Genomic DNA, 16,551 nt, shown 5'->3' with positions numbered 1-16,551 from the left:
TCTGTGCTGACACCTAGGTCAGAGCCTGGAGCCTGCTTCTGGTTCTGTGTCTCCTTCTCTCTCTGCCCCTCCCCCTCTCATGCTCTGTCTCTCTCTGTATCAAAAATAAATAAAGCATTTAAAAAAAACTTTAAAAATAAAAAAAAGAATCGAGAGGCTTACGTGATACACAGGGGCTGCTTTTTAACTTCTGTTTTGTGTCCTCTTTAAATGTATTTCTATGTTTTGTTTCTGTTTGGCTGTTCTGAAGACTATTCTAGATTAAAATGGTGGTGAATACGGCATGGCTGTGACATGGCTCTCAAGGAAAAGTCCTCCTTCAAACCCTGTAGACGGAGGCAGTCATCCCTGGCACTTAGAGCCAGAGGGCGTGGGGGCCGAGGGGAGACCACGCAGCCACGGAGAGCCGAGAACCTGGGTTATGAAACACGGAGACGTGGGATGGGCTGAGGAGAGCCTTCCTTCGCGTGATTTGAAGGTGCCGCCTTGTCATGTCACGGCCAAGCACGTGCTGAGAGCGGCTTTGTCCGTTAGCCACCAGTCCGTTCAGCAAACACTCTCTGCCCAGCGCTGAGTCCCAGATTCCGAGCGGGCACCGGGGGACACGGTTTCCAGCACGAGGAATTCAGAGTGTGCGTGTCTGTCTGTCTGCTCTTCCCTGGGGGTGTGGTGGGAACCTGGTAGGAGCAGTTACATTTTTTTTAATTGCAGTTCAGCGTGACAATTGCCACCATTGGTACCAGGGGCACTTTCTGAGTGACAGATTAGGGACAACACAGGAGAAGCTTCTGCAGTGATAGTGGAGAGCGAGATCCCTAAATAGCATAGGGACAGGCCCCAGCATGGTTGTGGTGGACGAGGGCAGGAAAGGGCGCTTTGCACGCTCACACACACACACACACGCACGCGTGCGCACACACACACATACACACAGCAGATGTCCAATAAACCTGAAAAGATGTCCCACTGCACTCACGATGTGAAAAAGGTACATTAAACCAACACCAAGTACAGTGTCTGCGCCCTGGAGCGGTAAAGCACATTCTGTCGTTGTGATTTAGATCCGTCCCCCCCCCCCCACTGCGAGTCAGAGTGCGTGGACACTGTCAACTAGGACTCGGATCCCTCTGCCTGAGGCGGTAGACGGCCGGCCTGTGTCTCTCACACCCCCGAGACCCTCCACATCGCCTTGTGACCCCACCCCTCAAGACAGGTTCCTCCCGCCCCGACAGCCAGAGGCCCCCGAGCCGGTGAGAAGGGCAGCAGGGCCAGAGGTCACAGGAGCCCCTGTGTGTCCCCCTCCTGCTGTGAGCCGGGGTGTCCCCAGTGAGCCCCCGTGGCCCCCTCCTGCTGTGAGCCGTGGTGTCCCCGACGAGGGCTCCGGCCCGGGTCCCAGGACGAATGGGGACGCTGCATGGAGGGCCCAGCGCTGTAGCATTTAGCAGGACGTGACCTTAGCAAGAAATAAACCATTTTTAAAGCACTGAACGTAGGGGCCCTGTGTTCGAAACCTGCGTCCGGTTTGGTGAACGCGGACCATGAGGCCTGCGACCGCAGCCGCTGCGGGGTTGGGGGCCGGCTGCCCGGACCGTCTCGTCCGCGCAGAGCTGTGCGGGAGCGAGTTTCTGCAGCTCCGTTTACGGTACCGAGAACCAAGGGCGACGGCCTGGATTTCCGTCCAGAGGGAAGCGCCAGATAGAGCACAGGGCATCCATGTGACGGAATCTGTTACAAAGTGTCACCGCTTTGCAGAAGTTCATACATAATTACAGGTTACAGTGTTTACCATTCGGCAACTTTATGTTTTTCACGTTAGTCCAGTCGGTAGGTGTGTATTTGTGTATTGTTCATCTCCTGCGCCCTCTGACCCTCTCCGTGTGAATGCGGATTTCAGCCGCCCGTCTCCCACTCTTGGCCTCTTGGCGGCTGGTGCTCAGGCAGAGTCGCCATTGACAGCAGTCTCCTGGGCGCCTCCTGGCGAGTGTGTGCAGGGGTGTGTGCAGGCGCGCCCGCCCTGGGGCTGTCGGCCGTGCGGCACGAGGGTGGTCCCGTCTCCCGGCTGTGCTGACTCCAGACAGCTGCTCACTCTCGAGCCGCCCCTTCGGCCCCGTCTCCAGACGCTGCGCTCAGTGTGTGAGGCGCAGATAAGATGGTGAGCACACCGTGTGGCAAAAATGCCCTTTAATTCTTTTAATGTTTATTTGTATTTTGAGAGAGAGAACAAGAGCGCACTAGGGAAAGGCCATAGAGAAAGGGAGACATAGAATCTGAAGCAGGCTCCAGGCTCCGAGCTGTCAGCACAGAGCCCGACACGGGGCTCGAACCCACGAACTGTGAGATCACAACCTGAGCCGAAGCCGGACGCACAACCCACTGAGCCCCCCAGGCGCCCCGCAGAAGTATCATTTAAATGTTCAGGAAGATAGTGACTTCAAGGGAATGGCTGCCTCTGGGAGGGAGCAGGCTGAGATCACGGAAGGGTACACGGGTGTCCTCTAACCCAGGACTTACGATTTATTTTTTAAAAAAACACTAAGGCAGTAGCCTTAAGATTTGCCAAAGCTGCTGGTTTGTATGCAGGGGTTTTTACGTTCCTTGAACCTGTCTCCATATCTGTGTGTGTGTAAATATGACCACACATACACACACCCACACACACACACACACACAATCACCCTAAGACCTTTTAGAGACATTGAGGCCACCTCTGGGAGGTGGGGGTCAGTCACTTTATTCCTTTCTTTACTGTCTGCATTTTTAGCAGCACCTCTCAAGTTCACGAATTAAGACTTGAGGGGGGAGGAGTGTCTTACTGTACGGATGAGGTGAAAGACCTGAGTCTCAGAACCTGTGTTTTCTCATCTGTAAAATACGGTTAGAAGCGCCGGCATGTGGGGCTGCCATGGGGAGTATGAATTATTCATATTAAACATCTCGTCGAGCGCCTTTACGTAGTAGGCACTAAATAAATAATAATTGTTTACATTATTAATAAAAATGTAGGATACGTCCGTTTGCAAATTTGCTCACCGTGAAATGTGCAGGGGAACTAGATGTAGATTCTCTTTTTCTCCATAAGTGATCTGTTCATCCACATGAGCTCCCCACGGGGCAAAATGGGCCTTCGAACCAGGAAACATAGTGTGATTCAATAATTTAAGCCCACAGCCAATGTCTAAATCCCTTTCGGCGAGTGCTGTCTCTTCCGATTTAAACACCTACACGCTCAGACTGCCGCCGCCTCCCCCCTGGGGAGGCAGTGTCAGATTTGGCAAATAAAAACACAGGACATGCAGTTCCCTTTAATTTCAGGTAAACAACAAATAATGTTTTTGTAGTGGTGAGTCCCAAATACTGCACAGGGCATGTTTATACTAAGAAAGCCTGCTGTGTTTATCTGAAATGCACATGTAATTGATACCCTGCGTGTTGTGTGGACAATCCGACCTGTGGGTGAACGGTGAAGGGGGCAAGGCCCCAAGGCCTCCCGCACTCCGGATGTGCCCTGGACAGTGTCTGGGGCTCAGCTCAGCCGGGGTCTGGGGTGTCCTCCGAGCCAGCCCCATCTTGCCCCTCGGCGGTCCTTGGGACCCCCTCGCTGGTCTGGGGCCTCCTCTCTGGGCGCTGGACAGGGACCAGTCTGCAGCCACGACCCTCCAGCCTGAGGATGGTGGATCTGTGGCAGGTTCTGTGGCTCTCAACTGAGCCACTGGGCCATGGGCCCAGAGAAGCGCACAGAAGTTACAGTGACCCCAAGGGAGCCGAACTCTGGCCAGCCCTCTCCCCAACAGTCCAGGGCCCCCAGCAGAGACACAGCCCATCTCTGTGAGCTCAGAGCTGCCCAGAGTCACCGGTCTGATGCAGAGCAGGAAACAACCCGGCCACCAGGGCCCCATGACAGACCCGTGTCCGCCCCCTGCTCCCAGCCTGCCTGCTCCTTCCTCTCCCTGCCTTCACGGTCCCCAGCCCCCCAGGGTCACACAGCTCCCTCCTGGACGCTCTGTGATCACACTGAGCACTCACGCCGAGTGTGTAGTCAGGTTCCAACGACATCCCAAGTACAATCCCGGTGCTGGAACCCACGGCAGCAAGGCAGCCTCTCGCTGTGTCCCTGTAAATTCTGGAGCTTGCACCCAGTGCGGCCCAACACCAGGACAGTGAGCAAGTCCCGAAAATCTCTGTTGTAAGGACCCAACTTTACAGAATGTGACAGTGGCCTCTGTAAAGGGGAAGGGAGCAGGGACAGACAGGGGCTGGTGGCCTGGGCCAGTGGTGGTTGGAGAAGGCATTTGAGCAGCGACCTCAGTGAAGAAAAGAGCCACACCAGCGTCTGGGGCAAAGAAGGGATAGATCACCCGCCTCGTGGTGCACCACCAAAATGATACCAAAATGATTTGGAAAGCCCCTGTGCTTTCTGGATTTTCTTCCTGCTCCAGAGAATAAGGATGTTGGCCACTGACCGCAGCCAAGGAGGCCCGTGTCCACCCTCACACCCCGGGGCCCTGGGTCCTGGCAGCAGGAAGCTGCAAGCAGGCGTGGGCACGGGGAGACGGAGGCACCGGCGAATGTCTGTGACAGAATCCCGCTCGGTCCCTGCGTGTTGTCAGGTGTTCCCAGAGTCCCAGAGGCCAACGGAGGGGCTGCTGCTCCGGGAGGAAGTCACCCGGACTGGCCCCTGGAGCCGGTCACCTGGACACCGCGCGGCGGGGGGTTCATGTCGGCGCGGGGACTGGGGGGGGGGGGCAAGTTGGGCCGTAAAATGGTGTGTGTGCTTCAGCAGCGTGAAAACGGGGAGTTTTCATCGGGCTCCTTGTGATGCGCCGGGGCGCAGAGTAACACACAGGGCCTGCAGCCCAGGGCTGGCCCGGGCCCCTCCCCCCCCACCGCTGCCCCTGCCGTGTGCGGGCTGGAAGGAAGGGTTCCCTCGCGTTTCGACTAAACTAACAACCCTCTTTCTGTTTCTTGTCTGGCCTTTCCTCCCACCTGCCCAGGTCCTGGAGTCCCCACGGTGACCGTGCACAACACAACAGATAAGAAAAGTAAGTGCCTTTCTCTCTCTTCTGGAAACTTCTGGTGCCATGGCAGAGGGGAAACTGGAGCCTTTGAGAGTCCAGCACACCAGTTCCCATCCGAGACCCAGAGACGGGGATGACCTCGCAGTTCGGAGTGGCCCCCACCAGAGACAGTATTGGTTCCATGTGATGGACAGTCAGAGCCCCCCGGATGGAAGGTGTCCCACACGTGCTAAGGCCTGGAGGCCACCGCGGCCATGCAGGGTCCTGTGCCCCGCAGCCTGGCCCTCCCGGCCGCCCCCTCCTAGAGCCTGTGCCCTGGGGCGCTTTGAGGCTCTTCTGCCCTTGTGGGTGGGGACACCTTCACGGCACGGAGGGGCCTCGGGTCCACGCCACTGCAGGGACACAACTTTCCGGAGACCCTGGAGGACCCCCCAGCACATTTTTGCTCGAAGGGACCCCGTGCAGACTGACACACACATGAAATCACGCAGAGGGTTGGAAATGACGTCCAGGCCCCGGTGGACCCTCCCTGGAGCTGAGAATAGAGAAGGCCGCTCTCGGTGCATCCCCTTCTTGGCCTTCTCTGCCCCGCCCCCGAGGAGCCTCCTTCCTCCCAGCCCCTCACCCCTTCCCACCGGGGACCACCTGCCCCGGCTCCTAAGAACAGGAAGTCAGGCCTCAGCCCTGACAGCAGGCATGACTCCGCACTTCCTTGAACATCACCCACCGTGTCAGTGACTCCTACCCCTGTGTCGGCGGCGGGGCTCCTAGCGGACTTGCCAAGGGGGAAGAGGGGGGTCTCCCATGGTCTGTTTAGACACTGGTTAAAAAGTGGTCAAAGTGTTCCAAAGATTTATTTAAAGAGACAGCCTTTGGAGCCTAATCCCAAATGACATTTTCCACAAAACTCACCAAATAATGACTAGAAATTCCAAATTAAAAAATAAAATCAGAAATAGATTTTCAAAATAACTTAAATACAAAAGAAAAAGTCAAAAAGATAGACATCAGATGGATATACAACCCACTCAGAACCCTCTAGGGGCCCTCAGGGGGAGAAGGTGGGGCGTGGGATGCGTTGGCCTTCCTCTGTCCTTGCTGGGGCGGGAGGGAGGTAGTGCAGGGTTAAGGGGGACCCGGCCCCGGACCTCATCTCCAGCACAACTGTGGGGCGGTTCTAGGAGCCTGTGAGGTTTGGGGGTCTGGCCGCAGTAGGGACAGGGTCGGACACCGATTACCTGGGCTGCGCCCCACCCCCGCCGCCCGGCCACAGGCTGCCGGCTGTTCCGGCACAAGGGCTGGGAGAGCCAATGGGGAGGCTGTGCAGCGGCTCGGGCCGGGACCCCCGGGACCCCCGCCCCAAGGCAGGCGTCTGCGGGGTCGACAGACACAGCGCGCAGCCCTGTAGCGTTCACGTGAGAGAGAGTCTCCTCCGCTATGGATTTCACCGCACACGGTGGAAGTGGTGCACACAGCCTCCCCTGGGGCATCCTTGCTTCTGAAGAAAACGTGTCTTGTTCCCTTGAGGGTATTTGTTAACACGAAGAGGACACAGGCAATCCCGATATGTCATGAAGGTGTTCCCTTCTTAAAAATCCGCAGTCTGGGAACACTGAAGGAGGTGTGTGGCCAGTGGCCGGTTCACGTTGGTGCTTCCCGCCGTCCACGCCGCGCCACGGACGCCCTCACTCCTGCACGCAGCAGGGTGCAAGTGCTATTTCTTTTTTTTCTTAGTGTTTATTTTTGAGAGAGAGAGAGAGCGCACAAGCAGGGGAGGGGCAGAGAGAGAGACACAGGATCCAAGCAGCTCCAGGCTCTGAGCTGTCAGCACAGAGCCCAACTCAGGGCTCGAACCCACGAGCTGAGAGATCATGACCTGAGCCGAAGCCAGACGCCCAACCCACTGAGCCCCCAGGCACCCTAAGGCTTATTTTAAAGTAGACAAACCTCGCATACCAGTTGGGATTGGCTGTGTGATGGGATTCGCAGCCCCGCAGCCGCGTCAGCAGGCGGGACACGCGGCTCTCTGTGTGCGTCCCCGGCTGCTGCACCTGCTCAGCCGTCACCCCCCCTCCACCTGCCCCACCGCTGGCCCAGCTCCTCACTCCCGCCCTCGAGTGGCTTCATGATACAGAATGGCGGAAGACGGAGAGAGGGCGAAGCACGGGGGAGTCCCAGGGACCGTGACCCTCCTCTCACCAGTCACAGCATAGGCCCGGGCCCTGCTGTCTAAGCTTTCCCCCAGCTCCGCGCCTCAGATTAACGCGGGGTCTCATTGCCCAGTGGTAACAGTTGCTGGAAGCGCCACCACCAGACTCTTTGCGTGCAGGTGTCCTGGGGCTCCCGTCCCAGCGCGGCACCCACAGGGCGCTGTCTTCGGTCTGGCTCTGGAGGCTCTGAGTTCAAGGGCGAGGGCTCAGCAGGCTGGCTTTGTTGGGAGGCTGTAAGGGAGGGTCTGGCCCAGGTCGCCCCCGGATTCTGGTGGCTGCTGGCAGGTACGGGTGTTTCCTGGCTTCTGTGACAGCTAGACCTCCTCTTCCCACGGCCTCGCTGTGTGCCTCCCTGTGTCCAAATGTCGTCTTTATAGAAGGACATGTCATATGCGCTTAGAATACACACACAGCTAGAAAGCAGCGGGTCCCCTTTCCAGCCTGGCCTCTGCCTCAGCCCACCGTCCGTTGGCCTTGCTGTCAACGCGGCCTGCGGGGCCCCTGCAGGTGCTGTGCTCTGCGTCCTGCACCCGCAGTGAGCCGGGTGCCGTGCCCCTCCCCGCTCGGAGGGAGACGATGCGGTTCCCCGGGGAGCAGGCGGGGCCGTATTCCGTGGGCTGGAAGGAAGGACTGAGCCCTTAAACCTCAGCCTCTGACGCTGGCCACTGGATGCCGCGTCGTCGTGACGGAGCTGGGCTTTCACCACGTTCACCACGACGGCGCGGCCGTCTGACACCGTGGCCAGCCCGCCGAGGGCTTCGCACACCGTGCCCGGCGCACACCTCGTTACGGCAGGTCACCGGGTCGCACTGCCTCGTCCCGGACCAGAGCCGCGGCTCACGGGCCCCGAGCACGTAGTCCTGACCACGGGGGCCTCTCTCCGGGACCCCAGGAGGCAGTAGCTGGAAACCATGGCGCCGTCACGATAGCAACGTGCCGACAACCGCAGATTCTCCGATCACAGCCCGCAGAACCGTCCCCGGGGCCATCTGGCTCAGCGCCACGTCCCCAGTGCTGTGTGAACCGCACGCCGGCTCTGGACAGGGCGAGCAGTGACAGAACCACCTCGGGCCTCAGGAAGGCCCTTCCGACCGGAGAGGGAGGGGGACGGGTCTCGGGGTCTCGTGCCTGCGGCGGTGGCGGGAAGGCAGACCGTGGGAAGCCGGGGCTGCCAGCTGGCGTGTGGCCTGCGCCCTTGGGCAGTGACAGGCACCGCGGGTGGGAGCTGCGGAAGCCTGCGCGCCAGGCGCCAGACGGGCCCTGGAGCTCCGAGCTCGGCTCTGGGCCGGTCGGTGCATCCATCCCAGCCCTGCCCCGAAATTTGAAATTACTGTTTCAGAATCCTCCGTCCTGCCTCCTCCTCCCCGTAGCCCCAGAGCCACCCTGGGAATATTTGACTTCTTTCCCTTTAGGAAACCTTATCTTCGAGCAGAGCCTGCGGGGCGTTCACAGATGTGACTCTGAATTATTTAAGAGCTGTTTCCTTCAGGGCGTGATTATGGCTGGGACCAAAGGGTGCTCATCTGGTGCCTGAGTATTCAAACAGCTCAGGTACTGGGGGAGGAAAAGCAACAAAAGCACAGCTAGTGCGTGGCTGCTGTACCGGAAGGCTGAGGGGGGACCGCTCTGCTCCGCGGCCGGCGGGAGGAGCGCAGGGCGGTGGAGGTGGGCGCGGTGTGTGCTCACAGGCAGCACCCCACAGCGTGCTCTTTGCATTGCTTTCTTGGGTTTATTTATTAATTTTTGAGAATGAGAGAGAGAGCACGAGCTGGGGAGGGGATGGCGGGGGGAGCGCCAGGCAGGCTCCAAGCTGTCAGCGCAGAGCCCGACATGGGGCTCGAACTCAGGAACCGTGAGATCATGGCCTGAGCCGAAGCCAAGGGTGGGGTGCCTAACCGGCCGAGCCCCCCGGCGCCCCCTCAGGGTACTCGACTGTGGACTGGCGGACCCCAAGGGCCCCAAGAGACCCGACTGCCCAGCCCGCTGCCTTCCCCGCACTCGGGGACAGGATTCTCCTCTTCCTCACATGGGTTTGTACCAAGATGCAAAGCCACCCCCGCTGCAGCGGACGGACATCAGGACAGTCCTTTTGTGAGCCGGTGGGACACTTGAGCTGCCGGGTGTCCCGGCCTTGCTCACACGGCCCTCGCTGCCCGGGGGGCCCCCCGGCCCCTCCCCATCTTTTCCTGAGTCACCGCCCACGGACCGCAGCGTGCTCCATCGGCCGTGGCCTGCCGGTCAAGAGGGGAGACGGACGTCAGAGTGTCCAGACGTCCCCAAGCATGGAACGACGCATCCAGTCAAACCCACGTTGCCTGTGTGTCCGGAGAGTTGTCTGGACCCCAGGGCCTCACACACAGGCAGCCTGTGCGGGGACCGGAGTGATCAGATCGACAGATGGGTCGTTTCAGACCAGAACCCAGCACATCTGGGCGAGCGTGCATGTGGCTGACAGACGGAACAACGCCCACGAGCCTCCCAGCCCTGCGCTGGCGTCCTCACACCCCCTCCCCACCGCTGCGCCCAGAAGTGTGGCTCGTTGTGGGGCGGGGCCACGTCAGCCCAGGCCACACACAGCCGCTCCTGACTAAACCCACTCGCCTGCCTGGCAAGACGCCGGTGATTGTGAGGGGCCGAGATCAGTTCACTCACGGGGACTCTGCCCTCGAGTCCCTTAAAATCCTGCTGAAGACACACACGGGGCAAAGAGAGCAGTTACTACCCGACTGTGTGACGCTGGCCCCAACGGCTGCACGGTCAGGGTTCAGAGAAGGGAGTTCTCCAGCGGAGCAGGGAGTCCCGGCAGCGAGCGCCATGGCGTGGCGTCCACCTGCCCCCGTCTGGGGCGGCGGGCCGGGGCAGGGCCACAGGAGGAGGCCATCGGCAGTGTGCGGGGACAGGCTCAGCAGACCCAGGCAGGTGCCGGGACCACGCGGCAGGGCGGTGCTGACCCTGCAGATGTGCGAGAAGGACAGCGGTCCCCTTGTCAGGTCGGCCGCCCGTTGGCTTCTCCTAGATTCTGGTCACATTTCAGCCGGTTCAGCCCTGAGTCAGTGCTGACTCCGTCACCGCCTCCCTGAACCAGCAGGGCCTGGGAAGAGCCCAGGGGCCACGCCGCCTCCGCCCGCTGGGGCACACGGCCAGGGAGGCGGCCCCGTGAGCAGGCGTCTGCCTCCGCAGTCTCATCGTGTCCAGATCTGATAATAGCTAATTCCACCAAATATTAGAGGGGGCTCACATTTAATTAAGGAGTGGCCATTTGTACGCTCCAGACTGGAGGTCCCCCGGCCCTGAAGTCAAAAGAAAGGTCCTTGGGGAACATGCCAATCTTCTCTTATTTCCTCTGCTGAGCTCCTGCCTTCTTTGAATGCAATTATGGGAACAAATAAAATGGCTTAACTCAACTCCCCTGTGGGCCAGCCAGCTCTCTGCTGATAACACCAGTTGTGTGGGCAATCATTAAATGAGAAATCTAATATTTAACTAAATTTAATAGTCTGTTGCTTGGGCGCCTCTGTGAAGGGTGGGATTTCAACGCAGAGCTGCTCAAACGCAGCCTGTACGGCGCGGCTCACGCTGGGCGCCGGCGCCCCGGGTCGGGGAACGGCCGGGCGGCTCCGGAGGCGAGCCTCTGCCCCCGAGAACGCCAGGCGAGCTGAGCTCGGTGGGCAGCAAAACGACACCGCAGGCTCCGGACAAGATGTCTCCGGGATCAGCCCTGGAGGTTGCTGAGTGCCGCCAGAAAGATTCAAACACATACCCGCGGAGAGAGGGGCGCAGCGCGACCCCCGGAGAGGCCCTGTGCGGGTCTCTGGCGTTTTGAACTCTGGAGGTCTGGCTGGCCTGGCCACCAGCAAACGTCCGCAGCTGAGGCTGTCGCCGGCACCCCGGAAGCAAATGCGTGGGGCCACCCTTGTTCTTGTTGGTGAAGACGGTCTGGTCGTGTGCCGGCTGATTCCCGTCGTCCAGCCTGACCCACATCTGCACACCCCTAGTCCCTTCCCTGCCTCCCCCTGGGCTCGTTTGGTGGGCACCCAGGAGGGAGGGACGGCAGGTTCCTTGAGGGCTGAGACTTCCAGGTGACTCCCAGAAGGATCCGGGCACCAGCTCCCACACTGAGCACAGGTCTGGGCCAGCGCCTCTGACTTCCATCCTGATCCTGGCATTAACTCAGTTTAACCTGTGTCTGCCCGAAGTCCTTCAAGTGCCACATGCTTTCCCATCAGTGCAATGGAAGTGTGCTTTGGTTTCCTCGTGGGGCGTTCCATGCGGGGAGCAATGGTGGAGAGGTTTGGATTGCGTCAACTCTCACCATGCGACAGGCCTGAAACCTTGGGAGCCCCTGAGAGCCCCCAGGCTTCTGAAGCCCCCAGGGGGGCCTCCCGGTCCCCCCACCCCCAGCTTCTGCAGCAGAGGCCCTCTTGGGGCCCTGGAAAGAGGCCATGTGGGAACAGGGGGAAAGTCTGGGGAGAAACCCAGACTCCGCTCCTGTGGGGATGCACCATTTCCAGGGTATGAACTGGATTTCCACATCTACTCAGGTGACTGGAAACTCATGAGCTTTGTCCATGGGATGGGACCAAACACTGATGCCTGGGGGGTTGGAGGGCAGGAAAGACAGGCAGGCAAATGACCCCGCTCTCACCCGTGATGTGAAGAGGGTACCCGATATGGGTATCTGCTTGACACGGTGTTGTTTGGCCTGATGGAGAAGCCGGCAGAGAAAGGTCCGTCAAAGGGAACAGCAAGTGCAGAAGTTCTGTGGCAGCAAAGAACTAGAAAAAATGCTAATTTTCTCCTTATCCTGCAGACCTGCCTTCTAGTCCCCCTGCCCTATCATTGTGACTAGGATACCAATAAGAAATAGTCAAAATTTCACAAACCAACTTATCTCCCCTGACTGCCCACAATGCCGTTAATGGGCTCAGGGCATTTAGACTCAGCAAAACCTGAGTGCGGTGTCGGCTCTCTGAGGCGTCTGGGCCGCAGACCCGGGTGGGCAGTGGGGCCACCCGCCACCCTGGGCAGCGCTCCTTCCCTGACCTGCATGCGTGACCGGAAGAGAGAGTGCGCCATCTCTCAGCCACGTCTCCGGGTCTCAGAGTCGAGGTCAAGTGTGCTGGGACCTCCCTGCACATCCCCTGCAGACAGCCGTCCTGACCCACTGTCCCCAAGGGCCCCATCTCTTGCCTGCCATGAGGTGTTCAGAATCTTTCATGATATTGGTCCAACGTTAGAGTTTTTTCACCTTTAACTCTACCTGTTTGAAAATGAGTTTTACCACCTCCCTGCCTCACCTTTTCATCAAACCTGAATGTTCAGATCTGTGTCCTGCAGTGGGAACTGTCACTTTCCCCCCGGCTCTGTTCCCTCGGGTCCCTGAGCGCCCCTGGAGCCTCCTGTTCACAGGGCGATTTTTGGCCTCCAGGTGCCTTTGTGCTAATGGTGTGTCACTTAGGGGACCTGTTGTTCTTAAAGGGGGTTTCTATGGGGACGGGTCACCGTTCAGTATAGCACTACATGGAGGGTGTGTTTACTGTTTAAAATATTCATGGAGGTTTCCAAGGTGGAGTTCCTTGAAGACAAAATTTCTTTTCAGGACGGGCCACAAGGTGTCCCCACACGTAGGCTCGGAGTGAGAAAGGAAGAAGGAAGTCAAACGCAGTGGTTTTTATTATATAGCAGATGAAGGAAGGACCGTGTCAGTCAGAGATTAGAGAATGGGCTGATGAGAGCATGCTTGCCCCTGGAGAAGTGCCCAGGGGGTGCACCTGCCTGGAAGGGGTCGGCTCGGGACTGGCCTGTCTCGCTCTAATCTGGAGGGGAAAGCGCCAGTCCCGCTGCATCACCCGCCAGCCAATAGGATCGCCCAGATCACGGTGTCCTGAGTCAGAGCGCTGTATGGGTAGGGTGAGATCTGAATCCGCTCTTCCTGTAACATTGTAATAAAAAGCCCACCCCAGCCTCTACTTTCCTTTCCTTCTGTGGCTTTTTGCGGCCACTATATTTAGAAACTCATCTGTCCTGACAGGTAGGTGCTGCTGGCTTCCCAAAACCAGCAGTCTCTCGGGATAAGGCGCACCCAGACCTGTACGTGTGAGTGAGAAATGCCCTGTGGAAGAGACAACTTCTGGGGGCGGGGGGTTGCCTGAAACGGGGAGGAGTCTCCCATCTGCCCACACTCCTGACCTGAGACTGGGCGCTCCACCTTGTCCAGTAGCGGGAGCAGATTATTTAACGTCTCAGTTTCCTAGTCTGCGCCAAAGAGGTAGTGATCTTCACCTCCAGCCCCGTGTAGGAATTAGTGGTCTGATGCACAGGAAAACGCTTGGCTTCAGTAAATAATTGCTGAGTCTGACGGTGTCGTTTTTCTTTCCCTCTCTCAGAAATTTTCGATCTAGAAACAAACGAACACGTAAAGAAGGCCGTGCATGACCGACAGATGCCTAAAGTAGAATACAGGAAGCTCGAGGTTGACGATTACAGTGAGTACCGCATCGGCCCCTATTTTTCTACGTTTATTTATTTACACCAAGGGGGCTGTGATGACTTGCCTTGTCCTGGCCAAGAAAAGTGATTGGGGCCGAGAGGGTCCCTTCCCCCAGGCCCAAGGCCATTCCCACCACCCCCCATGCCGGTCGGGTTCCCCCTGGGTCTCCATGGGACGGACTCAGATTCCACAGGACACAGTCAGCCCTGGACCAGGGACAGCGGTGGGCGTCCGGGGAGCCGAAAGCCTGGCGGGCCTGCCTGTTCATTAAGGAGATCGGCAGTCCATCAAAGGGACGTGGACGCAGAGAAACTAGCGTGTCCGCAGAGGCCGCCATCGGGGCTCGGGGGGAGATTGTAGAGCTGAAAATAAGGGAGCAGCTGGGGCCCGGGTCCAGGCAGAGCGCAAGGACACCCCAGAGCTGCGGGAGTCCCAGCTCTGAGAGCGCGCGTGAGAAACGGCGAGACCCGCGGGAAGAACACGGCGCACTCCTGTCCGGCTTCTGTGGGGACACCCGGCAGCCCCACAGCTCGCAGGTGACCGCAGACACCTCTCCGGAAGTGGGGCGTGTGCCCAGGCGTGTGGGCAGCTCCTGGTGCACTCGACGGAGTGACCAGTAACCACTTGTTTACCTTAAACCCCGGCCCCATCCGGGGGAGCGTGTTCTAGAAAGAAAGCCTCTCTGCACAGTTCGGGGCCTCCCACTGCCGAGATTCCGGTCGGTACTCCCAGGAAAGAGGCCAAGGGAAATGTGGCCTTTCTGCACAGATGGCATCCGTGACTGGTTCTGTTCTTCATGCCGCCCCGGACTGCAGTCACTCGGAACACTGACATTCGAAAGAACCTTCAGTAAACGGCACAGTTAGCTGTCATTTCCTTCCGCGAGGAAGATCCGAAAAGCAAGAACACTCGATGAGTTTAAATGGATACCGGACAGATGCTAGATGGAAGGAGGGAGGGAGGGAAGGAAGGACCAAGAAGCGGGCAAGCCCCCTCCACGTTGGCTCCGACCGCCTCCCCCTGCCATGTCTCTCTGCGGACCTCAGGACGGCCCCGTGATGCGCAGGCCCCAGGGCAGCGGGAGGGAGGCTGTCCATTCACGGCTCATGACGACAGCCATGCACGGGGCCCTTGCACAGGCCACACTCCGTAAAGCCAGCCTGGTGGCCCTCTGTGGCCAACTTCCACCTCTGGACCCACCTCCCATTCCCATCAGCGAGCTTTCCAGAACGCTCCCTCCTCAGGGAGCGTCTTCCCACATCGGTTGCTTCCTACCACAGCCCCCGAGGCCAGACCATGCTCCTGGCAAGTTTGCTCCTCCTGCCCTGGGCCCGGTGCCTCCTTCTTCAGGCCGGTGCACACACTGCTCCCCGCTGAACCGCCCTCCTCGCCCCCGAAAACGCAGGGAAGGACCTTCAGAAACAAATAATCAACTCTCCAACCCTTGCCATGTGAGGTTTCTTTCCGGTGTGAGGTTTCTAAGGCTGTGTGCGGGGACTGTTACCTCAAGGTCACCCCTTTGGGGCCACAGAAAACCTGAAAGATGTGGCCCCGCCGACCTGTCTCATTTTGTCACATTTTGTTTTTTCATCTAACGGCGCCAAGGCCAAGGCTTTCCCGAGGGAAGCGATCCGTCTTCCAAAAGGGCTCCCGGCACTGCAGGCGGCCTGCCGTGGCCAAGGTCGCCCACGGGCTTGTCGGCAGCCCAGAGCAGCCCGGACCCTGTTTGATGGATATCGCAGTGGTCACGGGCACGCCTGCCTGTTGGCCGGTCCCTGGGCCATCGATCTGATTTGCAGGCCATTAACATTCAGCGAGAATCTGTAATGAGGCCCTAGTCAGAGCAGGCTGTCAGCCGACCACCTGGGATGTGCCCGGAGAAACTACTGAAAAAGCTGCTAATTCCAACTTAATTGCCAGTCGGGCCATCAGTAAACAATGTCTAACCTGGGCAGGAAGGCGTGTTCGGGGGTCACCGGAGAAAGTGGGCAGGGTCCCCGCAGGAGGCGGGGTCTGCTGGCCTGCTGTCTGCAGGCTAGTGCCTGTGCAGCCGGGGCCACGGGGCAGCGGGAGGAGTGAGACACTGCTGCAGTGTCTGGGCAGCGAGGGACCCTCCCCAACTCCGGCTCTCGGCCTCTCCCTCTGGGCTGCTGCCCAAGACAGTTGTGGGGGGTGTGCCCAAGGTCACTCAGCAGGCAGAGGCCCAGAGAGAAGACTCAGGACCGGCCAAGGGCACCCGGCCAGCTGCCCTTTCCTTCCCGGCCCAGGCTGCCCCTACCTTGCCCCCCCTAACGTGCCGCTCTGCGCTCTGTTCCCGCCTAGGCTTGCCCGTCCAGATCCTCAAGCCCGCGACCTTCACTGACACCGCGCACTACCCCTTGCTCCTGGTGGTGTGAGTATTGTCGCCTCTTGTTCTCCGGTGCTTGCAAGGGGCTCAGTAACACCCTGGAAACCCAGGCCCGCACTCGCAGGAGAAAGGAAGGGCGGAGAGGAGGTTGCAAGTGCAAACTGAAGGCAGGCTGGCCCCCCCCCCAGGAGGTGGCAGGCTGCGCCCACAGCGCTGGGGGTCCCGCCGGGTGGACCGAAGGGGGCCGCGCCCCACATCCCTTCTGCTCCAGGACTGATGCCGGCCTTCCTGCCAGTGAGCGGGCTCAGAACAGTCGCAGGACAGGGACGCTCTGAGCACCCACACACACACAGAGGTCCCCCAAGAACAAGGGTGTTGTGCCGGCCGCCCCGCTGGCTCCCCCTGCTGGCCCAGGGCGGCACGGCGCGAGCGGCACTGCCTCGAACGCGGGTCCTCCGCCAACACTCAGGCGGACATTCCATCCTCCAT

The 16,551-nt window shown here is 59.3% G+C and overlaps 1 protein-coding gene across 3 annotated transcripts in view; it reads left to right on the top strand.

Annotated features, from left to right (window-relative positions):
- DPP6 (dipeptidyl peptidase like 6) overlaps positions 1 to 16,551 on the top strand; it is an 867,370-nt gene that overhangs the window by 836,076 nt on the left and 14,743 nt on the right. For all 3 annotated transcript variants that reach the window (XM_029921134.1, XM_029921141.1, XM_029921139.1), the window contains exons 17-19: positions 4,992 to 5,039; positions 13,612 to 13,710; positions 16,038 to 16,107. In XM_029921134.1, coding sequence (XP_029776994.1) covers positions 4,992 to 5,039; positions 13,612 to 13,710; positions 16,038 to 16,107 — 217 coding nt within the window. The remainder of the gene's footprint in view (positions 1 to 4,991; positions 5,040 to 13,611; positions 13,711 to 16,037; positions 16,108 to 16,551) is intronic.

This window comes from Suricata suricatta, chromosome 2, assembly GCF_006229205.1.
Source record: "Suricata suricatta isolate VVHF042 chromosome 2, meerkat_22Aug2017_6uvM2_HiC, whole genome shotgun sequence".
Taxonomy (NCBI): domain Eukaryota; kingdom Metazoa; phylum Chordata; class Mammalia; order Carnivora; family Herpestidae; genus Suricata; species Suricata suricatta.
Note: the sequence above shows the minus strand (reverse complement) of the source record. Positions and strands in the feature narration are given on the sequence as shown.